We start from the raw sequence: 26533 nt of genomic DNA on the forward strand, positions 1-26533 counted from the left end.
GCCGGATGGCACCTGCAGCTTCGCCTTGTCTGGCGGAGTGCAATTAGGGGGTGTTGAAGATGAAGGTGTTGCTGGGCTTTCCGTTACTGTGACAATGCTGGTAGTTGTAATAGCTGTTGGAGCTATCGGGATATCAACATACACGGGGCCTCTCTCAATATCATATTCATCCAGTTTGGGTTTCTCGGTTGCCATGCGAGCTTCCTTCTGCTGTCGAAAGCGCTGGAAGAGTTTTCGTACTGGGTGATCTGGTGGCAAGTTCAGAGGGGCCTCATTTTTTCGCCTCTGGCGCTCCTCTTCCTCTCGTTTCACATCACTGATCTTTCGGAAAACGATCTACAAGAAAATTTAAAGTTCTTGTGATTTAAACACCATTATTAAAACCATCAGATCTGAATGATTAAAAACTTCAGTGTTTGACAGCACAAACAAAATGATTTTGTAATATCTCCTCATTTCATCTCATCAAGTGAACAGTATAAAGTCAGAATAAAAATTGTATGGTCTTGTGAACAGAATCCAAAGTCATACTGATAGAACTACAGTAAGTTGATACCAGCTGATGTATCAGCCTGAGCAATTAAATTTCTAGCTCTACTTCTCATTAAACTAGGCTCATTTCCCAAAATGTCAAACTATTCCTGGGGTTTATAGGGTTGTTTCCCCTGTGTTCATAAGAAGAGTCTGGTATTTAAACAACCTACTGATGATGTGTTCACAACTTTGGAACTGTAAATTTCCTGACAGCTCCCAGTTTGGGCATTGTGTTGATTTTTATTTTTTAATCATTTGCTCTTTTGTCATTCCCTGTTATGATGCTGAAAAGCAGCACACACACACAAAATTATCAATTTTTCTTCTCAGTCTTACAGCAGCACTTCTCACAACTTAAACCACTTGGTTGCTTAGCATATCCTGTGCTAGATTTCCCAAGTTGAAAACAAATTCACAAGCTCCACTGGAAGGCAGCGTTTTGCTCCTTATTCAATCCATTTCTGGATTTCCAGTATACATTCAGAAAGTATGAGACCCTGGTGAATAGTGACTTTAATGCAGCAGATGAGATTGCCTCTTCATATGCAGGCAATTCAATCTCACTGGCATTCTCTTGGGCAGGCTAACCTTATTATGAATGAGGTAATGATTGGTAGCTGCACTTATATTGTTGATCACAGCTGTTCATTTTGGAATGAAGGATATGAGAAAGGTTTTCCTGCCCAGTTAGATACTTAAAAAGTATAAGTTTAATAACACCAGTGTCTAAATACATTCTGGTAGCAGCAGGGAATGAAAACTGCATCTTTGAAGGAATAGTTTGACATTTTGGAAAACAATCTTATTCCCTTTTTTGTCAAAGGTTAGGTAACTAGAGTGCCAATAGTGATGGAGATGTGTAAGCAGCAGGCTGAATTACTTTGTAGGCAGATTCATCCAGTGGTTCCCAAAGTAAGGGTCAGGTCCCTTCAAAGGGTCAACAGATAAATCTTAGATGTCCTGAGATGATTAAAAGTGCAGGAAAGAAAAAAAAAAGTGCTCTACAAATTTCTATTCCTTTTTGTTAACTCTCTAATCTTAGTGAAATTTACCTCTAGGCCTCATATAATTACTTAAATGAAACTATCAGAGGTTCAGTGGGGAAATGTTGATTAAGTGACTGGATACCCACTGCTTGTTTTTAAAACTCATTATTATTTAAAAGTAAAAAGTCATTAGCCAAAAAGGTATGCTATGAACTCAACTGAGCAAATGTTCCAAACTATTCTTCTAACATCACGTCTAAAGCATATGGAGGGGGTGTCATCACTTCCCTCCACTAAGCAAAAGTGAAGCCAAAATACTGTGAAAATTGCAGCTGCCATTCTTGGCATTTTGCAACCAAATTCACAGACTAGTAACGAGAAGTTGAACATCATCAAACTACAAATCAAACCTGTCAAACCACCCCCCAAAAAACACCCCTTTTTATATCACATAACTTATTAAAAACCTAACTAAAAAATGACCACTTGTACACACATCAGTGTGATAATATCTACCCAAAAGGATGACTCATCTCTGGGAAAAATATATTTGATTTGTACTTTGAATTTTTAATTTGGCTCATGCCCCATCCGCTAGCATGGAGGAGGCAGGACTTATGACCTATAGTGCAACCAGCCACCAGGGGGCACTCGACTCATGGTGGTTTCACTTCTGGGAGCTGTCTGTCTTTTGTACAGTCAGCGGTCTAAAACGGAAAAGAAAAGCTGTCACTGTACTTGCCAACACTTGTTACAATAGTATATGATTTTTGGAAAGTACGGTGCAAAACGGCTGCAACAAATATGACTCATCACCCACATAAAAACTGGATAAAATAATGGCCTGTCTAGAGGGGAAATACAAGGTCAAAAGGAGCTGAAAATCCAATTAATTATATTCTGAGAAGCAGACAAACAATATGGAGGTAAAAGTTTAAAATCTTGTTATTAGTACATTTTCTGTTCTAAAAAAAATCCATTTTGTTGAACTAAAATGACATTTTTTTGTATTAATGATCAGATTTTTTTCAGCAATAGCTGCTCATCGTAATCATACTCAGATGAAACAACTTAGAAATACAATGTGACTAGAATACCAAATTCTTTGTCTTCAGTGATGTTACTCTGCAAGAAGATATCTAATAACATGTAAAATAAAAATGAACAATATTAAATAAAATTTCTGATGCTATATTATACTGACAGGTGTTCCTATTATTTTGTCCCATTTATATACAACTGAGGCTCGGTTAAATAACAGAAACACCTCTCTATATATTGCAGTCTTTGGCCAAATCTAAACCGAGTGAACGGTAACTTGTTCTTAACTGATGCTGTTCAGAGTCACTCACCCTCTTTCGCAGGTTGTATGTGAGCAGCAGGTTTCTTGAGAAGTGGTTGGAAAATGCAGTGTAGAACTCCAGTACCTTCTGCAGAGCGTCTCGTTTAATGACGTGAAGGTCGCAGTAAGTCAGAGCTCGGACATTGGCACAGGCTTGAGCCAGAGTCACCTCTTTCCAGAAAACATCACCAAATACATCTCCCTTACCTGCAGGTAGAGGACACCGATTAGAGCAGGCACTTTTTCCAAAATGTTTCATCTTCAAAGTTAAAGAGAGAGAATTAGATTACTTTGGCACCACTTTCTAAGAGATTGTTATAGTTGAATGCCTTTAATAATGACCTTTTATGAGAACAAATTCAAGGTTGCCAGGTTGTGAAAAACACCTCTCAGAGATCCTATGGCAGGCCTCTTTTCTCAGCAGGGGTGGGAGGGTACATTTATCGAATGAATGTAATCTTGATCGTTTGTTGCAAGTAATTTTTAAAAATATTTATACAACCTTATTTTATGACATGTATGTTCTGATGCAGCATAGATAAGATGAGTTAACGATGAGCAACACTTGGAGCTACTGTACAGTGCACATCTGTAGGAGGTGTTTTATGAATAGTAGTGGTACTAGTAGATGACATGAGATTGTCCGTTTTGTCTACAGGTGTACTTTATCTCTTAGTTCTCTTCTACAGTGCCATTAGGCTAATGAGAAAATGATTCATAGTATTAAGTTGTTCATGTCTTCAGCCTCCACTACAGTCTCCATCCGGATCAGTGGTATCAGCCTGACATTATATTGACTGTTGTGAAGTGGAACCAATTATAGTTATTGACAAAAAACAGCCAAGATTGTGTCACTGGGCCTGACAGAGCATGCCATCCATTATTCACTAAATCAATTGTTTGGCAAATTAAAAGCATGAAAGTTTAAAAAGAAAATAGTCTGCTGGGATTTACGCAGGCCAGTGTAAGTAAGTAAAAGGTTTCTTTTTTCTCTATCCTGATAAATAATGTAGCCTCCTCAGATCAAACCAAGGTGCAACAGAGGAATCGGAGCCCACTTCACCCCACTGACTATTGGGTCTGTGTGTCTATTACAGTAAATCTATACACATCGTACATAATAAGCATTGTTGGAAAAATATTTTAGGAAATTAGGACCCAATTTAAAATATCAGATTTTTAGAATGATTCACAGAATAAATACATACAAAATATATTATGTTGAAATTTTACTAGGGATTTCAAACAAGTGTCTTTTGCCCTTAAGGGTATTTTAAATAAAAGCACTCCACTCACCTAGAATGGCCACCACCTCATCGTCCTGAATGACCTCCAGTGACCCCGACACCACAAAACAAAGGCTGTCCACACTTTCACCAGCGTGGTAGATCAGGTCACCAGGGGCACAGTGGATGGTTTGAAACTCCATGGCCAGCGCTCTAAGGCACCCATCACTGGCCAGCCGGAAAGCCGGGTGCTCTTTAAAAACCTTCCGGTTTAGATGGACGCAAATATCTGCTCTCATGTCCTTAGGACAAATCTGCAACACCTGCAAAGAAACAATATAAAGAGAAGAGCTGTAGATCAAATAAACGTGATGTGATTTAATTTCCAGATAATGAAATATGCTAAAGAGCAGGTGGACAGTCTTCACCTGACAGCACTAACAAGTGTTGACATACTGTATATAAACATGGCTTTCTGCATTAAAGTGCACTTGCAGACATTCATCACTCAGCAACAAAATGTGCATGCAGAGGGTTGCACTCACAGGTGTGATTCATTCACTGGCATGCTCCTGAACAGAGGGTAAAGGTTGCAGGTTCATGGAAATTAAATACAATGTTCCTTGTTAGCAGCTGTGCACAGAAAAAGTACCCTGTGATCCTGTTGGTCAACGTCATACACTAGAATATGTTTTATACATGGTTAAACTAGGAAAGAGAAGGCAAAACAACTGACATGCTAGTCTCTTCTGCACGGATGTACTGAACTGGATATAGTGCTGTAGTGGCGTCTTGGTAGCTTGGTATATTGTGGCTTCCACCAGTTCCTGATGGACAAATGTGGTTCTTTAGCTGCAACTGTACTGTATACTATGTTTACCAGCAAGTCACTAACATTATGCTGCTGACAGACTGTGTACAGTAGGTTTTACAGCTGAAAACAAATGCCTGCTGTGGCCAACAACAGCAGTGATGCGAGCAGTTAAATGAACCAAAACAGTAAATTTGGGGGCTGGAGAGACAATGAGCTGGAACTTGCTATAAAATTCCACAAAGCTAAGGGAAGCTCCCTGTTTAGGTACTGTAATAATTCTCTGTAGGTTTATCACTCTGTGACCACTTGCTATTGCAATTATAAAAATGTCAATTATACCCACTTCAAAGACAAAAGCCAAGGAACAAAAGTCTCTTGTGGGAGGTTAACACCACACATTACAAGAAAGACTGTGACATGATTTTCTGGAGCCTTATTTTGCCACATGGATGGATTTGTGACTTTGTTTAGGGAAAGGCAGTTCATCCTGCCCAGAGTTGAATATATGCCATATACCTGCACTACTACACCTCTGTAGCACCAGGAACTCCTGCACCTCACAAAAGTTTCCCAAATTTGTCAGGTTCAGCTACATTCAGGATGATATAGTGTAGTTTACATCAGGCGTTGTCCAACATTCAAGACTCAGTCAAGTGTAAAACTGATGCTCTGCCTCATGACAGAGACAAAAGGTTACGATTTCTCTTCTCACAGAAGATATGCACATCTGTAAAAGACAGGTGGGTTAAAAGGAGACTTGCTGACAGAACAAAAATATCTTGGCCTGGCACACAACATCTTTTCTGTTTTTGAGACAAAACCTTTTCTAGTCACCACTGATCCTTTTCAAAGTGAAATGAGTAAATAAACATTTACTCATTTCATCTTGGAAAGACTTTTTAATAACAGATTAGACACATTTATTGATAGACATAAAATCCTCTCTGATTGCCAATATGGTTTTAGGTCGAACCGATCGACATCTCTGGCCATTACTGACCTAATGGAGGACATAACAAGTGCAATGGATGAGAGGAAATATACGATGGGAATATTTATTGACCTAAAAAAAGCATTTGATACATTCAATCATGAGTTATTAATGGATAAGTTAGAAAAATATGGGATCAGGGGATTGGTTTTGAACTGGATTAGAAGTTACTTGACAGCTGTGTTGCCATGGAGGGTGGAAGCGGGTCCCCTGATACACAGAAGAAAGTTCTACTTATTTGACTGAAAAAGCTAGGTGATGTTTTTGTACGGAACAAAAAGACGAGTAGCCATGTAAGAAAATACAAAAACAAAATCAGCTTCCAGCTGTAATTAACAGTCACGGTCATTATCAGTAAGCCCAATATAATTAAAATCTACTATTAATGCTACTAGTATTACTTCAGCCAACTGAAAAAGGAAAGGAGGATGGTTAGAAATGTAAAGTACCGGTAAGTTAAATTAGTTAAATTAAATAATTTTGCTAAATTAGGCCCCAGAAGGCTACAGATTCAGGAAGATTGTTTTCCCTATCATCCCAGGTTGTTAACACTGGGACAGTTTCCTGTTCTTCCTATTCTGCCAGCATGCAGTGAATGCAGCATCATGTAAACCTGGGTAATAATCAGCAGCAGTAAGTAGACAATGACTAACAGAAAAAAAACCCAACACTAACTACAGAAGCTTGGGATATAAGACTGCTGTGTTTATGTATAAAGCCAGGAACAATTTATTACCTGGTGGAATTCAAAAACTATTTAATGAAAGGGAAGGGGGATACAATTTAAGGGGTCAGTTAAATTATAAAATTCATGCTATACGTACAACCAAAAAAAGATTTTGTATTTCCATAAGTGGGGTAAAACTATGGAATAATTTAAGTGTGGACATAAAAAAATAGTAATAGAATTGACGAGTTTAAACATAAATATAAAGGTATGTGTCAATCAAAATACTGTATATGCAAGAACAGGCTCAATGATTAACTACGTGGACTATTGTGGGTGTGGTGTATATTTTGTATCACTTGTGTGATGTAAGAATGTTAACACTGTTATATTCTTTTTTAGTATAATATGTGTGAGTGTAGAAGTGAATCATTTATTGCTTGCAAACCAATGATGGTAAGATGATGTTATGGGGTAGGACTGGATAAGTCTGACTTCTTCCTACTCCATTCAAGCATGTACTAGGTATAAGCAAATTGATATTGGATTGTGTGTAAAAATGTGTGTTATATCAACTGTTGTATATGCTTGAAAGAATAAATCAAATGTTCAGAGAGTACTTCAAAAGTTTGTTTCAAAGCATACATGTTATTAAGGTGAAGTTCTGTCTGTGATATTTGTCTGTGGACACCTTATCCAATAGGGAAAGGAAGGAACTAAAATAGACACCCAAGTACTTATTTTTTATTATCTTATTTGTTATGCAGTGTGTGATTTTGAAAGCTCATTAAAACAAATGAACTCTAAAGTGTCCAGTTAATTTCTGCAGTTTGTCTCCAGGTTTTTCCAAAGTTCATGTTTTTATTATTTAAAAAAAAGTAATACTGCAGATAACAGATCTGGAGCTGCCTCTTTTTCAGTAGCCTCACCTCGACTTATCTATCAGACAGACTGAATATGTCTAGTATCAGTTTCGTTTTAGTGTGTGGTGTTTCACATGGAAGCTGCTCCCAGCTCAGAGTCCAGCGTCACTGAGTGGCACCATGTTGTTCCCGTACAGCTAGTCAACGGGATGCCAGGCCGTCACAGGGCTCTGCCTTTAAAACAAATCTCTCTGAAGATGAATGTCAAGCAGAGAGGGATTATGTGCCATTTTTAGACCCTGTAGTGCGACTTGAAGCCAGACAAATACACAGAGTAGTGTATGCTTAACATATAAAGAGAATAAATATCCATGTTTGATTATAATTACAGATCAACATTAACACAAATTTCTATGGTGATGAAACCTTATTTTTAAGTTCCAAAACTTTTCCCATATCTGGTGTTTTGATAGGTGGATTTAAATGGGATTCATTAAATATGAATGCTTAATTTCACACTTAGATCACTGTAGGTTATCTCAGTTCAGGCTAGAGAGTTCAGTAGCTGATGGTAAGTTACTGTGCCACACACACACACTGTACCTTGGTCTTCCTTTGGTAAAAGGCTGCTGAGTTGTGCTACATAAATCCTATGAGGGTTTATGTTGCTATAGTTGACTTAAATGAGCATACTAATTATCAATTCAGAGCTCATCTCATCTGAACTGTGGTGGCTTGACAGTAAACTAAATTGCTCTTCCCCATTTCTTGGAGGATAAAATATAAAACAAGCAAACAAAAAATCCCCCACTACAGGCAGTGATGCGCTACAGTAGAGCCATTAAAGATGACATTCTGACATACCTTTTCAGTGTCTATTCCCCGTGACATGGACCAGGTGGAGGCAATGTAGTCCATAACTCTTTCACTTAAGCCTTTGGGCACCTGGTAGAGCTTGAGGAAGTCCCGGACGCTGTTAAGCATCTCATGGTAACGATTCGTGTTGGCATACATCTGCTGGAAGATTGTCGTCACATTACCAAAGATGGTGGCGTAAAGAAGGGCTGGGGAAATATGGTGACAATAAAAAGAAGTTTAATTTTGGTAAAGTCAGCAGAAAATCTGTGCTGGCATGAAAATTAACTTTGTGCCATCGGCTTTTGAAGCAGACACCTTTTTTCACACGTTGTGTTGTAGATTTAATGTCACATGGATGAAACCGCCATTTTTGCTCACCATTCTACACGCGGCAATCCGATACTAGACTTATCAGGACATTTGTTATAAGCTGTGTTCAGCTGAATGATACTACAGAGGCAGATACTTTGTGTTTAGTTTTTGAGTTTGGATTTCTCAGGACCATCCCATTGGTTGTAAAAAAATATATATACTTTTTAGGGTCACATTACACTGCTGCACATTGACAATATGTAAAAGTGGCTTTACCAGACAACACAAACAGGGTTCCCTTCTGACACTGTAGTCTTTATATACACACACTACATTAGACCAAATGTGCCTTAAGACAATACTGTTTCATCTAGTGATTGTTTTAATTAGTCACATGGATATTAACAATTATTACTCATCATTGCCTCCAAATATAATCAACTTTCACCACAAGGGAAAAAACTATAATTACAGCTTCATACTGAGTGAGTATGTGTAACCATCCATCACATGCAGTTATACCAACTAGATAAGGATATTTTTAAACTCCTTCTGATAGAAAAACTAAAGAAAAGAAAAGGAAACTACAGCAGTACATCTGAGGTGTGAACTTGTGCAACACCTGGCGAATGCATGTGGATCAAAGCCATTAGAAGTCTGCTGTGTGTGTAGTGTTCTCTTGGCAGCGGAGCTCTAATTAGCCCTGCTAGAAGGGACGAAGAGGAAACATGCCAACCACACATTTCAATTATCCTCAGATGAGGAGTAACCTGTGCATGAGTTTGTATGTTTGTTTATTGCAGGACACAACTTTGAAGCAAAGTGTTAAAAAAAAAAAAAGACGGCGAATAATACAAATTTGAAAGCGCTCAAACCTCCAACCTCAAATTCCATCCTTTCATCAGCATCACTGACTCACACTGCTGTTATCAAGCAGTCCAGTATAGTAGGAGATGCTTCTTCACCTAAACAGAGAGAATGGGTTCTTTCATACTGCAGCATCTTCTTAGTGCTGTGCATTCGAAAGGCATCACAAGCAGCAAGTTAACAGATGAAGAAAGGTTTGAGCTTATTAAGTCTAAGATGATTTCACAGTCAAGTTGCCAAAGTTTTGCAATGACTGCTACCTTGAGTCTGTGCATAAATGGCAGTTCTCACTCCTCCAACAAGCAAAAAATGCTGTAACAAAGGAAACTCAATTCGTCCCTGTGGAGCGGAGCTTCGTCCAGTCCCCAACATCGCGTTTCGCTTGCTGACGTGCACAACTTCATCGCAGCACTGCTCAGCATCCAACAGCTGGCTTGTTTGAAGGTAGTTAAAAGACAGTCATCGGAAAACTCGAGCCACAGGCTAACCGTTGCTATAGAAACAGGACATATGTATAGTGCCCCCTCTTCCTCGTGCAACCCCCCAATCCGTCGTCACACTGTGATCTTCTACTGCCAGCACCGATAAAAATAGAACAGTATCAGGGCATTCATATTTCATAGAGAACTACAGTACAGTACAGTAGATTGCATCTACAACTGAATCCTCCTTTTAGATATTTATGCTTTAAGAGGACTTGTTTCTCACAATGAAAAATTTAAGCAGCGATGAGTCTGCAGATGAGTTTTGCCAGTTCTCCCAAAGGTGTGCTCATAAACTGAACTGAAAAGGGGGGTGGGTGCAATTGCTTTCTTGTGTCAGGGCTGAGACTGTGGTTGAAAAAGTACAAGGGAGGTGAGGAGAGACTGCACAGGGATCGGAGGCAGCACTGTGCTAAATTGATCTGGCAGTGTCAGCTATTGCTCCAAGGTGTTGCTCTCCACATGCAGTCACACATAATGGCACCGTACTGTACTCTGTTTTATGAGCTACACAAGCAGAAGAAACCTTATGAATGTTTTATATTGAGATGTGGAACAAGGGGCATGCAAATTAGCCGTAAGAGCCGAATTATATTCTGGTCATTGTTGTCTACAGCAAAACTAGTTAATTCAGTGTGTAGGTAAACCACAAGAGGGACCCACAGACATTGTTCACACTGTTAGTCATGTTTACTCCTCCTTTTTTATATGTTTGTATTTGATGGCTGTTTTATGACTGTTTCAGTGTTAAAAACTTCCAATAAGAAAAAAAAGTTTCTGTAAACTTCAGCTTTTGTGAAGCAGCTGTATTACTCACCGTGTTTTATTTTTCTGAGGCATCTCAAATATAGAAAACTTGTGAAGCATCACGCTCCAGAAAACCTCAGTTCTTCAGCACAATGTCACAGAACAATGAGTCTAATGTGGGTAAAAATAACAGAGTTCTTACTGTGCTATATGTGTCACTGTATTACACTGGTCACAACAGTGACGCAGAAGCCCGTTTCTAACCTGCACTCATCTGAGATAAGTCAGTGATTCAAATATCTCTAGTGTTGTGCTCACTGACAACCGAGCTATTCTTCTGTGGGGGTGAAAGTGGAGCTGCCATCTTCTTGCGCCAGACCCTTAAAAATACCTGCATTCACGAAAAACAGTGACAGAAAAAGTACCTCAAAAACAGTGACAGGGAGATCGACACATCAGCGCACATTACTGAACGCCTTTGTTTCAGTATGTACAGTAAATTCATAAAGCTCCCATTTGAAAGTGATATTTTCATTCTTGTATGCCATTGCAAGTGAAAGTTTCAATTTATAAACTGAAAGTGAAGAGGAAATTTAAAAAACTGGCCAAAAGTACATGTGCTTTTTGTTACAGGAATCAAGAGTAGGTAAGTAGGTGCACTGACAGCACAGCTGAGAACACAGGCCTGCAAGGATGCTCCGGTAGTTGCGTGATTATGGCATCGCACCATTTACACATGCAATGTGTGCGTGAGTCTGGCTGCTGACATTTGTCGCAGATCTCCCTTTTGTTCAGTCTCCCCAGTGTCCTGTTTGGACTCTGATGGCTCTGTCCATATTATTCACCTATCAGTAACCAGAGGACTGTGGCATTAAAGACCATAAACTTCTCACGTACCATATATCTACTACTGTACATTAGAAAAAAGAAAAAAACACCTCCACTCACATCCAATCATCATCATGGCCACTGCAAAGATTTTCTCTCCATCGGTCGTTGGGGCGATGTTACCGAAGCCGATGCTCGTCAGACTGGTCATTGTGAAATACAAGGAGGTGATGTAGACAGAGTCCTTGTTCGGCCCACCCTCCCACTTCCCTGAGCCGCTGGTGTTGAAGTGATATGGTGTACCCCCCGTGTCGGCCAGGATGTAGAGCCAGCTGTCCGTGCGTGGAGTGTTGGTTTTTTCATCAATAATCTCATAATCACCGATGCTGTACCTGGAGGCCAAACAATCAGTTATGTATTAGACACTCACTGGCCACTGTATTAGGTACATCTGTACAGTTGTATGCAATTCAGTGCAACACGTCCACGTCCATGTTTCAGCTTTTGGTGAAATTATCAAGTGTTTACCAAGTTCAATGTTTCAGCTTTTGGTGAAATTATCATAAATGTATAAATTCAATGTTTATTATTGAGGTCAGTTAAAGGTGGTGTTGTACTGGACTACATTATATTCAGAGGTGTTTCCAATATTCTGACTCTCTTATGTAGCTGGGGAGGACAAGAAAAATTGACTAAATATAAGAAAAATCAGTTCCCCCCCCAATTGAGCAAATTAGACTAACAGAGCAACAATAACAGAGCCACAGCTTCACAGAAGACACCACAACAACGTCCAGCACACCATGTACACTGATGGCTGGACATTACATTTTGTGTAACGTCTAATAGCACAACCACCTCTGTCTGCTATTGCCAGTGTAAACACACTGGCAGCAGCAAAGAGAAAGGAAGCCTGCCACTCGTATGAGCAGTTACTGCTATTTGCTGCTGTCGCCTGAGTTGATGATGGTTCAACTTTTCTCAACTCGACACCGCTGCTCGGCGTGTGACCATGGCAACCACAGAAACCACTGAGGGAAACAATACAGGAGCTATTTTTATTGATATCCGAGTCTGGTTTTGGAACAAGACCAGCTTCATTTATTCAGGTTTGATTGTACCGTCTGTCTGAGCTAATAATGTCTTATGTTATTGGTAAGAGCCTCTGGTGGGTCCTGACTCCCAGTTTGAGACATGTTTGAAATCCTGCAGATGGATGTAATGTTATGGTTGAATGTTTCCTGGATTTGTATGTTTGTCGTGACATATTATCCGTGTTTTTACGTATCCAGGACATTAAGTTGTCATGGTGGTATCTGCGTCAGACTGTGTGCTTAGGCATTCTCATAAACATAATAAATCAAACGCATCATGGAAACTTAATGCTTCCACCACACTTGCCCCCTGTAGAGTAGCTGATCTGATTAGATTTTGGAGGCCCGTGTGTCATAAATTTGCATGTTAATGAGGAAAAACAAATTCTCTTGGAACCACTACAACTCTTCTAGCTTTAAGGGAAAAAAACATGAAGTTTTATTGCATGAAAATATGCTGACAAACACCACCCCTAATTAATGGACTCATTAATTGGCTCTGCTACAAATGTATCACAGTGATGGCAAAACCTAGCAGTCTATCAGAATGTGTCGTGTAGTTTATATGTACAAGTACAGCAACTCCAACTGAAAATGTAATGACTTTTTAATTCCTTTTTGACAGTTGTATGAATGAAAATGAGAACTAATCGCAATATATATCAATATTGCACTATAATGGTAAGAGAACAGTGATGGTAATAAATAGAGGCTGATGAATGGTGGTAATAAATTCATAAAAGACAAATATTGTTAACACACCAAATGCAGGCCAGCCAGTGGGCAGCCAGTCCAAAAACACACACCAGCAGGACCAGTACAGCCGCCCCGTACTCAATGTAGTGATCCAGTTTACGGGCAACCCTACCCAGACGGAGAAGCCGGACCACCTTAAGTGAGCTGAACAGACTGCTGATCCCCTAAAAGAAATGAGAGCAAACATGAATATTTATAGAGGAAAAAAGTAACGGTCAAAATACTTCAAGTTTGTGATTTAACAGAAAACAGTTTGACACTAAGACTGTGCCACTCTAATGCGCGGCCAGACTTAACTTTGAGTCCCCCACTTAGCATGTATAAGCACTATATTAATGTACGCAGCTATAAGGGCATGCAAATTATCAATGCACAGTATGTCAGACAATTACAACCCAGCATACAGTACTATATTATCATGATATTATTTATCATATAAAGTGATGCATCTGCTCAGGGTTTCATTTCTGCACAAGATTTAAAAAATACATTATACCAGAATGTTATGAAAGAAAGGCAAATACTTCATATTTTTTTAAGGATCAAGATAAAAGCCACAAAGTACTACAGTAAATGTGATGTGACCACAACAGCAAGATGAGGAAAACAAGATTCAAAGTGTTAACATATGAATTGTGGTGAAATTTTACAACTTCTAGCAGTTCTGTAACCAGCAGCTAAATGTCTACTCAGCTTAACTGAGTTTCAAAATACCCACTCAATCCAAACAGATAAGTGCAGTCCCATCAGTCTGCTTTGCAGTTCGGTGCTGGTTGTATTCTGTTCGTTTGCTGGGAGGGGTATTGATTTTACTAATGTGCTGTGGTCTGCAATGCGAGTACAACTGCAGTGCTTGCTGTCACTTGATCTGATCTCGCTGCCTACCAGACCCCTCAGCTCCTATAAAATCACTTCACAGACCTCAGCTCCAGCACAGTTCAATTATCAGTGCAATCATGCGTTTGAGTTCTGTTGCAGGCAACTTGGGGGTAAAAAAAAAAGTTAATCACTGAATAGATATAGAAGAAACTGTCTGGAAATGTGCTTATTGTTTTTTGGGGTTTTTTTTTTGCTGAGAATTAGAGGAAACTGTTGCAGGCAACACTTAACTCTGTAAACATGAAGCTATAACCACCAGCATTAGATTATCTTAGCATAAAGACTGAAAACTATGGGAAATGATTAATCTGGATGCTTCCACAGATCAAGTGCACCTACCAGTATCTATAAAACTCAACCAACACAGTGCAATCTGTGCAAACAAATGTAAGAAAACATTGTGATTTTATGGGAGGTAATTACCTTTTAGCTGTGTCCAATATTAAAACATTGTAAAGTAAAGTCAAATTTCAGCTTTTGACATTTTATTTGGCCAAAAGGTCAAAAAAACTCCCTTTATTAAAGCATATTTCAATGCCAGGATGGCTTTTACTTTGAAATGTTACTGTTGTCACAAATTGCGTTACCGCTGACATGAGATGTGAATCATGCAGCTTTAATGATGCCATTTATTTTCAAGTTGTTGAAAAACCTGATAGTTATCTTCTACAAATGAAAAGCATTGGTTAGGGGCGGTTTGGGGGGGGGGGGCAGCACAAATCTTAACTTGCTTTCTATGACATCTATTTCATGCATTGATGCTTCTGCTGTCACTCCTATCGAGCATTTAATGTTGGTGCGAGGATAAATGTCACAGGAGCTGTTGTTGTTAAAGCCTGACAGAGTTAATGTGTTTGTCAAGTCTGTGTTTTCAAGTCATATGAAGCACAAAACTGTTCATGAACATATTCCAATCAAACTGAAGCCTACTTGAGTGACAGCTTGGTGGTTCCAGTTCTTCCCATCAAGTCCCATGCATGAACACAGCCAAAAGAAGAAGGGGAGCCATGCAAACAGAATGAAGTGGCAAAGAAAGAAAAACAAAAACGGAGTAAGAGAGAAGACAATAAATAAACGCATGAGAAAATATTCAATTTAAAAACAAATAAACGTAAAACCATCTGTGCTTGGAAAGCGCATGCACAGACATTCAGGTGACAGCTCTTTGTTAAAACACTTGACAGCAATGGGAAGCGGTTCGTTAGTTGTTGTTTTGGGTAATCTGTCATTGGAAATTGAAATGATGCAATGACTGAGTTTCATTCTCAAGGTTGTGTATTGTGCTTTAAGACTGTCAAAAACAACTCTGGCAGTTAATGAGCTTCCCTTCACTGTTTAGAAATCTGTTGGGGGAAGAACAGTCAAAGGTCTATTCATGTCAGTAGTTAGGGTCTGCAGCAGCAGCAAGATGTTTCTGTGCTGGTTTAATAACAAAATGTTTCCATGCTCTCGTTTACCCTTGCCATGGATCATCTCAAAGCAATCTGGAGCAAACTGGAGTCACTGAGTTGTTGCAGAGTCACACTGGAAGAGAATCCTGGTCATAGCTTTGATGCCAGTTTACTGTCGTGTGTCTATAATCTTATCATAGGCAAAATGCACAATTGAACTTCACAGTAAATATAGAGCAAAAAGTAAGCTGTAAGTAAAGTGTAGATCTGCAAGTAAGAGTTATTTTCCACTTGTTAGTCATCATTTAGTCAACACCAGCAGATTGCTTTCATCTCACTAGTAGCACAAAACAAGTATCACAAATATTTCATCCATAACTGAGAAAGTCATCACTGAGAAATACTGAATGTTTGTTTTAGCTCGAGACAATTTAGAAAACCGACTAATCACTTGTTAAACAACAATTGCCAAATAATTCATAATTAAACCTAATGAAATAAACAAGATGTCTGTGCACATCTTCTCCCGGCATCTTTAAACCAGAATCCCGTGATGTTCCCTTTCTGCTGACCCCTGGCTGCGTCCGCTCCGGCCACTGAACTCGTCAGCGTTTAGAATGCTGAAGCGTTGAAAGACTAGAAAGGACTAAAATGCTAGAGCTGCAAATGAAACTTGGCACTCTCTGTCAAACAAGCCTTTTTTTTTTTAAGCATTATGATGGGATTTCATATTACCTTGTACAGTATCTGCTACCCGGCAGGCCCTGAAAGCCAACGCACACTGTGCGACACACTGCACCGTTAAATGGTATCACAGCATTTTACCCAGCCATTGTCATAACAACACTCATCATGAGACATGACACATTTAAGCACAAACACACACGATGATGGATTGATATAATGAAACTTGGCGAGTGCAGACCCCTGAGGCTCTGAGTAATCAACGTGTGCGTTTGTGATGGAAGATTTTAAAAAAATAAATAAATAAAGATCTCCAGGAACATTCAGACCAGATTCAGTAGCTGAAAGACATTTTCACTCTACAGCTAAAAAGTATGAGTGGGATATTTTCTAGCTTCACCAGCAAGCAAATAAGTTCATCATGTACTGCTGAAAATGAAGGTAAGCACTGTTATGTCATAACAAATACCCCACCTGTTTATTTTCCACTGTATATAAGAAAACAGCAATTTATTCACATACAAGTCAAATGTAGTTAAAAATGACTCAAAACGCTTGTTTGGTAAAAGTAACACGCCTTAGTTTGAAATCACAGCTTGTGTTTTGCCATAATACAGTCGTTTTGTCAGCTGTCATAAGGTGTTAATGGATTCTAGGACATCAGTGACACAGCAAAGCGCTGGAGTGTGCCTCAGTTTAATAACGTAATCCTCCTTCCCCAATTAAAATGTGCCAATTATTTCAAGCTCCTGTGACAGCAAACACTCCTCATTATGGTCAAACATTTATAAATTCCCACAGAAGTGTGTTATTACGCTGCTCATTCAAACTTATTTTTTTCGATGTCACTACACAAAACAAATACCAGTGAACAGGATCTCATGTACAGTGGTTATTAATTCAGTGCGGGTAAGCGTCTGCGAGGAAACCTAATCCAGTAACTCCAGAGGTGACAACTTCAAACTGCTTGTTTTTGCTGACCAGCAATCCAAAACCCAGAGATATTATATTTACAAAGATCATTTGTCAGTTATTTTCTCATTAACTGTTAGAAAACTGTGAAAGAAACCCATCATGATTTCCAAGATCTGATAGTGACATATTTAAGTAGCTTGTTTTGTCTGACAAACCGTCCAAACCCCAAAAAGGTGGTTTACAATCACCTTAAAAATCCTCACATTTGAGAAGCTGGCACAAAGGCTCAAAAAATGACAATTATTATACATCTGGCACAAAGGCTCAAAAAATGACAATAAAAAAAAAACAAACAAAAAAAAACACCCCACTCACCTCATCTACATTCTCGAAGGCGTTGATGACATCATACGGCAAGCAGGACAGCAGGTCGATAACAAACCAGGTCTTCAGATAGTTCATTCGAATCAGCTTGGGGTCTGAGATGACCTCGCCGGCGGGTCCAACGAATGTTGTGTGGAAGTTTAAAACAATGTCCACCAAGAAGATGACATCAACGATGCTGTCCACCACCAGCCACGTCACGTTGTTCTGCTTCGTCTTGAAGGAGACGTTGTAGGGCACCAAGATGGCCGTGTAGAAGGTGAGGATGAGGATGACCCAGTCCCACGTGGTCTTGAAGAGGCAGTAGTGCAGGATGATGTGAGGAGGGGTTTTGGGGGTCTCCTGCTTGTACTGAGGTAAGATATCTGAGCCGAGCTGCAGCACCTGCGAAAACAGACAAGATTAAAGACACATAGCAGGAGACCAAAAGAAGAGCTGCTTGGAGTTTAAATTACAGCATGCTGTCCTGACAGTCACTACAACTAACTTGTCATAGGTGCTGCAAGTCCCTGTAGGTTGACCTGAGCTAAAAGACTCATTCACAAATTCTTAGTATCAAAAGTTTGTTCTACAATTTTTCAGCTACAATTACATTTATACAGCATCTTAAATTTGTGAAAAAAGGTTTCTCACAGCAAAGTTTCTATACTCTAACATTATTTATACAGAATGTGACATGAACTTTTGCTCACTTTACAGATCATGTACCCTTCTGTACCTCAGCTAAGCGGGAGTGCTTGTGGACATTCTCTCCTTTGTGAACTGTTGGCTGTAGTTGTTGCAGGACCCCTCTACTGCTTGTTAGAGCTCGAGTCAGTCGGGCAAACTTTCCCCAGCCTGAGGATTATAAGCACATACAGAATGCAAAGAGTAACTACACCCTCATTTGTTTATTTATGTTTGCCTGTGTGTACAGTGCATTTTTTTTGTTGGTATATGCCTTTTTCCGCTCAGATGTAACAGTTTGTTGGATTCAAAAGTTTAGCTTAGTGGAATCCTCTGGCCCCATCCTTACTGTGGTGTAATAGGCAAGACTCCAAAGTCTATTAGCAAGCCTGATAGCAGCTGAAAAACAATGCATATGAATGAGCTTTATTCTCCAGCAGAGGCAGTAAAAACACTCCAGCCGTATTCAGAGCTCAAGATATTTAGGGCAGGTTGGCGAACTTTAACAACACTAAATAGCAGTGCTATGTCCTGCCCCCCCCCAAAATGTGCACCACTGACTCAGCAACAGCACAAGTATGTCACCTTTAACTATGACCTGAATAATAAACATATGATTTATACATTTATGACAAACATTGAGCTTCATAAACAGATGTTAAGATGGAAGCACTGAATTGAATTGTATAGAGTTGTACAGGTGTACCTAATAAAGTGGCCTGAGCCAATTCCAGCCAGCAATCGGGCGAAGGCAGGGTACACCCTGGACAGGTCATGGCTTTATTCATGTTTATACATCTGAAAATGTTTTAACAAGAGCATGCTTTAGGTTGTGAAAACTCCATTTTGGTTTTATACCATACTCTATAAGGATACGGATAATCACCTTTACTGGCCAAGTATGTTACACACAAGGAATTTGTTTCCAGTACAGAACTGAGGCAGCCATCTCAACTGATGGGCCTAACCATCAGGGGCAACGGGGAGGTTCAGTGTCTTGCCCAATGACACTTCGACATGTGGACTGCAGGCACCGAGATTCGAACCCTAGGCCCTCCGGTTGGGAGATGACTGTTCCACCCACCGAACCACAGTCGCCTCCGAGCTACAGTTGTTCTGTCTTTTAAATTACTTTTCCTGCTCAATTAAATTCATCTTTCTAGTGAATTAAAGAACTTTTACTGATATTGCTAGATTACCGATCCACAAAAAAACCCACTCAATTAGAAGAGTAGTCAGAGCAGTTAAGCATTACACTCCTGCAACACCAGACTCACAATGGACAGTTTAAAGACCTTTATTCAATGCATTCTTCTTCTTTGTAAAAACGTGACATCTACATTACCTACTGCTGACAGTTCAGTCAGAGGTTTGTGTTAATTACACTATTTGATGTAGCCTCGAGCCACTGGCCTCAAGCAGAGATGAGAAGCAGGCTACAGAGGTCTGCTGTGCTCGCTCCCTCATTTGATAGCATACACACCCCAGTCAGATGCATCATCCACCCATCTCAGCCTCCTCATGAACACTTTTTGATGCACTACAACACCACCCCATTACTTTCATTTCATGCTTGAGGCTGTACAAATACCGCCCAAATGTCATTTCAACAAAATGTTATATTTCTGGTGAAGACAGTCTCAACACTCTCTATTGAGCCAGCACAAACCCATGCTTGTTACTGTTGCCTGCAGGTCGTGTCCCATGTAAGAGAAAGAGCCCGAGTCCTTCAGCAGAGTGCTACCTGTTGATGCTGCAATCTGAAAAAGCAATGTCATGTCATGGCAGTTCCACATCCAGTTTGTAGTTGCTCTCTTGCACTAATCCATGTTCTACTTTGACTGTTTTCATTCCAGTGAATATTTTTTGTGTTGAGTGCTGATAACTATCCTGATGGTGTTTGTGTTTGACTGAACAGCGTACAGAGTCGAATGCTGACAGCTAACAGACTAAAGTTACCTCTGCCTCTCTCTTATTTGATAATTTCTCCATGAAAAGTTTTCAATCAAGTCATGCCATAAAATGTGGCAAAAATGTAATGGATTTTATTGGGCTATTTCATGCCTAAGTATTGATGTTACTGCATCATTCCTATTTTAATCACTCTGAAGTAGAACTAACTTTCAGTGGCAGCACATTTTTGATAAAAGGCATGAAGTTGAACAAATTAAATTTATCGACTCTGACCTTTGGAAGAATCGTCTTCAATGGGCTGTTTAAAGGCCGTGATGTCACTGAACGTGCAAAGAAACAGGACCACTTTCTCTTGCTCATTTCGAATGGGCGCAATCTTCATAAAAAACCACACCGGCGTCCCTGAAAGTATAAAAAAAAAAGAACAAAACCTATATTTAGCTGCATCACCTGCTTATTTGTGGAGGAAATGACAGTGTACTTATAACAGAAGTTATGATTGCATAATAAACACATGTTTGACTTTAAAAACTTTTCATGTTTTCCTGTAACATCTGCAAATAGAAACAAACAGCATCACATCTGGGGACGGTTCCTCTGGTTGGGCTCACCACCAATTAGCTCATTCATACAGAGGTAGAAACGTTCTGGGCTGGCTTTGAACTCAGCTGCGCGTTATAGAGGCTCTGAATACATTTGCATGTCAGGAGAGTGGAACTTCACACTTTTGTCTTTCATCATAAATTGCTTCGTTCACTTACTGTTCTTCTTGTACATCAGTATTTCAAACGAGTTCATCTCATAATTCTCGAAAGTTAGTCGCACTTTTTCCGTCGTGTCCTTGTCTGTGAGCTCCCCGTACATGAAGCTGGAAAACAAAGAAATTGTTTGAGGAAGGCTCAAATGTGTTAGTTGGCAAATATTGTTTCATTAGAACGTGTGATTATCCCTTCTGTTCTCCAACCACATTGATGGCACCTTTTTATACATCTCCATACAGAACTTCTGCCTTGAACTTTAAAATGTAACTACATGTTTTCTTAAGATTTGGCATTTATCAAAACTTACACCTAAACTCTGCAGACCAAGTATTAATTGCTACTTTAGGGACACTGATCAATTAGGCTGTATTAAATGTAGTTAATTAAAACTCATTGAAATGTATCCTGAAAGCATAAAAAGACAAATGCGACCTGGTGTATAATTGGCCAAATGCAAGGTACCTCTCAAAACCAAATTAAACCTGAAGATGGGTCAAGCAAGCATTAACACGTTGAACCATGCTGCGGAGACATTCATCTCACGTTGCTTGTTACTGCCACCCTCAGTAGCAGCTTGTTCCAGACATGATCTAAATATAACTCTGACTTTATTATGAAATACAAAAGGAAGACTAAATTTAATGAGACAACATTCTGACGCTGCAGCTTGAAATAATGTCTGATTAATTTCCCCTCTCTCTGTACTGAGGATTGTGAATTTCTATTAAATTAAATACTTAAGACCCCTCAAATAATTTTCTAGCCATGCCTTAAAAATTCCCACAGGTTTTTCACTGCATATTTACAGGATCCTGTAGAGAAAAACATACATAATTCAAGAGAGACAGAACCCAGTAAGAGCAGTTGAGATGGAAACATCTTTTGATTCCCACACATGTACACCAAAAGCATCAAATATCCACACTCTGAATCTTTTATGCCTTTATAATCAGGCTTCATGACAGTAAATGAATCTGCACTTGAATGGTTCTGCAAGACATGATTCAAATACTGTTGAAATAAAGTAAAGAAAATGTGGACAAAGGCTGTAAAAATAAAAGAATGAAAGGGCAGATATTTAAAACTATACAAGACTATTTGAAGACTGATAAAAGGAGGTAATGATATCGACTTTGTACTCTGAACCTCCTAGTAGCACAAGAGAAAAACCCGGGGGGGGGGTCACCGAAATCAGTTGGTTTCATCCTGGCATCATGAATGTCGGTGCAATCCATCCAGGAGTTGAGATATTTTTGTGTAGTGACTGACATTGCCATTGTAGAACATGGCTAATGGAGTACGAAAAGAAAGTACTTACTGATTAGCAAGTATGCAAGAGTATGGGAGACTGACCATGGCAACCACAGAGATGATAGAAACAATACAGGCACTGACTTGACTGGAACTGAGATCCCTGAATGCTGCACCCTTTCACTGCCAGAGAAGAGAGAGGTGCTGCAAGGTTTGATTGATTACCTTGTAACTTTACTGAAAGTCATTTTCCAAAAGGTATGTTAGTATTTAAACAAACTGCGTGCAAACTATCAAGAGAAATGTTTTCTGTCCATTTTCCTTCCTCTTACAAACAAGTCATCACTCCATCCAGCAACCTAAAAATAAACTCTAAACAAATCGTCACACACGCTGTTCAGTATTTGTATTGGCAAGTGTTCTGAAGCTTATGTTTAGAGACCCAAGGGTCTAAATCAGTAATAGCTGCAGTGCTGCCTGTGGCAAACACCATCTCCCACAGCAGACGAAATCACCCACGGTTTTCTAATCTGTCAGCACCAACCGTTTCCATCTGATCTTATTAATCTACTGGTTCCTGACCTGCTCATTACAGGCACAATAAACTATTTCTGAAATTATTCAGTCAAACTAGTCATTTCTTTTATTCTCTTATGCAAATAGAATTGGAGAGAGACACTGTCTGGCCACAGTGTTACCATTACAGTCAGTTTCAGCTGTTACAACCTGATTACATCACGAATCTGTCTCTTAGGTATCTGCGTCCTGGCTTTGCAAGAGGTTTAAAAAAAAAAAAATTCTACCTGACAGTCTTCAACTATGGGAGCATCATTCACTCGAACACAGGAATATATTGTGATTTGAAATTACTCGTGCTTCCTCTGCTGAAGCGAGATGTAGTTGACCCAGGATCTCCTGGTCTAATTTAAAAAGGGCTCCTGAGAACTAGAAAACTGAGCTCCTCATATTGTCACTAATGAGCGTGAACCCAGCAACTCCGCGCAGGAACATCACCTGTATCCACAATTGCATCATTAACGTCACTGCCCAGAGCTTATTGTATTTGAAGACCTTTAAATCAAAGCTTGATGGTTCCTCAGCAGCACATCACTGAAAATATCACTTCAATTCATTTATTCAGCACATGTAAGTGGCAGCAATAATTTAGTTTGAACCATTTTAGATATTTCAGCTCTTTTAAATGACCGCTGTTTCTTTCTATTGCAAACAGAAAGAATGCAGGTATGCATGAAAAAGCTTTTAGCACTTGTTACTGATTACATTACCCTCTTTAAATAAGCCAGTTACCTCAAAGAAGGATGCTCTGCCTGTGGTAGAAGATCCAAGTACAAATAAACAGATCCATGAAACTGGGTGCAATTGTGCACTGCATACACTGGCAGAACTACAAACTAAACTCAATGTATTTTCACAAAAAACAATGTTGTACCACCACAAATCATTAGTTACAAGCAGTGTAACAGTGTCGTATATGATGCAGGGATTTACATGAGAGCTCCAAGTGGCAGGCGTTTACGCATGTCATTAAAACAAATCTTGTAAAGAAATTCATTATGTTGTTTTGCCAGCCAAGATGACACTCATCCAGATTACAATACAGCTGGAACTAGCTCTTGCAGTGCGGCTCTCTTATCTAGAAATCTGGACGAGTTTGTTTTACAACCTAAATTGAGTCCAGGATGCAGGGTCGCAGTCTTTCACGCCTCTCTGCTGTCTCCTTGCAGCTGCTACCCACCCAACGCTCCCAGTACCCCATAGAGACTGTGTCTGCCCCCCGCCCACCTAAATTATATAAATCAAGAATCAACTCCAGAGGAGTTATTCATAAGAACCTAATTAAAATTAAGATGACTCCTCTTATAGTAGAAAGTAATAGGACAATCAAATGTGGACTATTAAATATCAGATCTCTCTCATCTAAATCTCTGTTAGTGAATGATTTGATAAGTGAACATCACATTGACTTATTGTGTCTTACTGAAACATGGTTACAGCAGGAAGAATATGTCAGTCTAAATGAAGCCACTCCACCTAGTTACAGTAACTGTCACATCCCTCGAAACACAGGAAGGGGTGGAGGTGTGGCAGCGATGTTTGACACAAGCCTATTAATCAACCCTAGACCTAAACATAGTTATAACTCATTTGAAAGTCTCACCCTGAGTCTCTCACACCCAAACTGGAAAACTCAAAAGCCTGTTCTGTTTGTTATTGTATACCGTCCACCTGCTACTTATTCAGAGTTTTTAAGTGAATTCTCAGACTTTCTGTCTGATTTAGTGCTTAGTACAGATAAAATAATCATAGTAGGCGACTTTAATATTCATGTAGATGCCGACAATGACAGCCTCAACAATGCATTCTGTTCATTATTAGACTCAGTTGGCTTCTCTCAAACTAAATAAACCCACTCACTGTTTTAATCACACTCTTGATCTGGTTCTGACATATGGCATCAAAACTGAACACTTAATAGTTTTTCCTCAAAACCCTCTTCTGTCTGACCATTTTCTAATAACTTTTGAATTTACATTAATGGATTATAATGTATGTGGGAAACAATTCCTCTACAGCAGAAGTCTATCTGCAGAATGCTGTTACCAAGTTTAAGGAAATAATTCCATCTTTATCTACTTCAGTGCCGTTTGCCAACACAGTGGAAGGAGGCCACCTTAACTTTACTCCAACACAAATCGATAATCTTGTTGATAGTACTGCAGCATTCCTACGTAATACACTTGATACCATTGCCCCTCTGAAAAAGAAGGTAGTGAAACAGAGGAGGCTAGCCCCGTGGTACAGCTCGCAGCTCCGCTCCCTAAAGCAGGCATCACGAAAAATGGAAAGGAGGTGGCACTCCACTAAGTCAGAAGAGTTTTTCATAGCCTGGAAAGATAGTTTAATAACATATAAGAAAGCCCTTCATAGTGCCAGAACCGCATTTTATTCATCACTGATTGAGGAAAATAAGAACAACCCCAGGTTTCTTTTCAGCACTGTAGCCAGGCTGACAAAGAGCCACAGTGCTGTTGAGCTTAACATTCCCTTAGATCTCAGCAGCAATGACTTCATGAGCTTCTTTACAAATAAAATCACAACTATTAGAGAAAAAATGGGTCGAACCACTCCCACAGCTCTCGCAGATGTGCCATCTACTACAATGGCTCTAGAAACATCTGTAAGACCTCATTTATACTTAGACTACTTCTCCCCTATAGATCTCTCTGAGTTGACCTCAACAATTGCTTCATCTAAATCATCAACATGTCTCCTGGACAGACCAGGCTGCTCAAAGACGTCTTTCCCCTAATCAACACATCCATACTAGATCTGATTAACCTCTCTCTATTAACAAGTTATGTTCCACAGGCTTTTAAACTTGCAGTAATTAAACCTCTACTCAAAAAGCCTACTCTTGACCCAGGTGCCCTAGCTAATTATAGACCAATATCCAATCTCCCATTTATTTCCAAAATCCTTGAAAAAGCTGTTGCAAAGCAGTTATGTGACCACTTGCACAAGAATGATTTGTTTGAGGATTTTCAGTCAGGATTTAGAGTCCATCATAGTACAGAAACCGCATTGGTGAAAGTCACCAATGAAATGTCCACACAAGAAAGGTGTTCCATCAGGGGTTGGTTCGCACAAGTATATAAAGACAAACACACACGCACACACCACATGTCAGGAATCGGCGCGTTATGCTGCCAAAAATGTTGAGGGTGAACTCAATTAAAAGGCCAGACAAGGAAATGTAAAACAAAACCGTCTCTTTAATAAGAGAACTAACGCTAAACAAAACCATACAAGACACGGTGAAACACAAAAATCACAGGTCGGTATAAACAGTCCGAGATCAGAGCCAGCAAACACATACAGCAGAGGAATCCAAATACGTAGTCCAAAGGGAAGTCCGATAATTATACACAGTGACAGTCTGAAGCAAGAGGGCAAGGCAGAACAGAATAGTCAGAGGAACAAGCCGGGTCAAAAACACAAAGTACCAAAACCGAAAAATGCTGGAGAGTGAGAGGTGGCGTCTAGAACAATCTGGCTGGGATTGGTGGGTGAAGGCTGCTTATGATGCGGTGCAAACTATAATGAGCAGGTGAAACTAATGCGGGTGATGAAGAAAGTAAAAAGACCAAAACTGTGGTGAAACAAAACAGGACGTAGCATCAAAATAAAAGCCTGACAGGAAGCAACACAGAACCGAATCATGACACCACACACACACACACACACACACACACACACACACACACACACACACACACACACACACACCACACACACACAC

The 26533-nt window shown here is 39.6% G+C and overlaps 1 protein-coding gene across 2 annotated transcripts in view; it reads right to left on the minus strand.

The window, feature by feature from the left end:
* The window catches only part of kcnh1a (potassium voltage-gated channel, subfamily H (eag-related), member 1a), a 33221-nt gene that overhangs the window by 2071 nt on the left and 4617 nt on the right, over positions 1-26533 (minus strand). Inside the window, exons 3-12 of one of the 2 annotated variants that reach the window (XM_020601790.1) lie at positions 20962-21068; positions 20474-20602; positions 18339-18457; positions 17612-18004; positions 13374-13531; positions 11638-11909; positions 8288-8487; positions 4159-4411; positions 2873-3069; positions 1-336 (exon numbers count right to left, since the gene is read on the minus strand). The exon at positions 1-336 is cut by the window's left edge and continues 2071 nt beyond it. In XM_020601790.1, the coding sequence (XP_020457446.1) occupies positions 1-336; positions 2873-3069; positions 4159-4411; positions 8288-8487; positions 11638-11909; positions 13374-13531; positions 17612-18004; positions 18339-18457; positions 20474-20602; positions 20962-21068 (2164 nt within the window). Of the gene's footprint in view, positions 2228-2872; positions 3070-4158; positions 4412-8287; positions 8488-11637; positions 11910-13373; positions 13532-17611; positions 18005-18338; positions 18458-20473; positions 20603-20961; positions 21069-26533 lie in introns of both variants that reach the window. The other variant, XM_020601791.1, reaches the window with a different exon arrangement.

Source organism: Monopterus albus, unplaced genomic scaffold (genome assembly GCF_001952655.1).
Source record: "Monopterus albus unplaced genomic scaffold, M_albus_1.0 scaffold52.1, whole genome shotgun sequence".
NCBI classification, from domain to species: domain Eukaryota; kingdom Metazoa; phylum Chordata; class Actinopteri; order Synbranchiformes; family Synbranchidae; genus Monopterus; species Monopterus albus.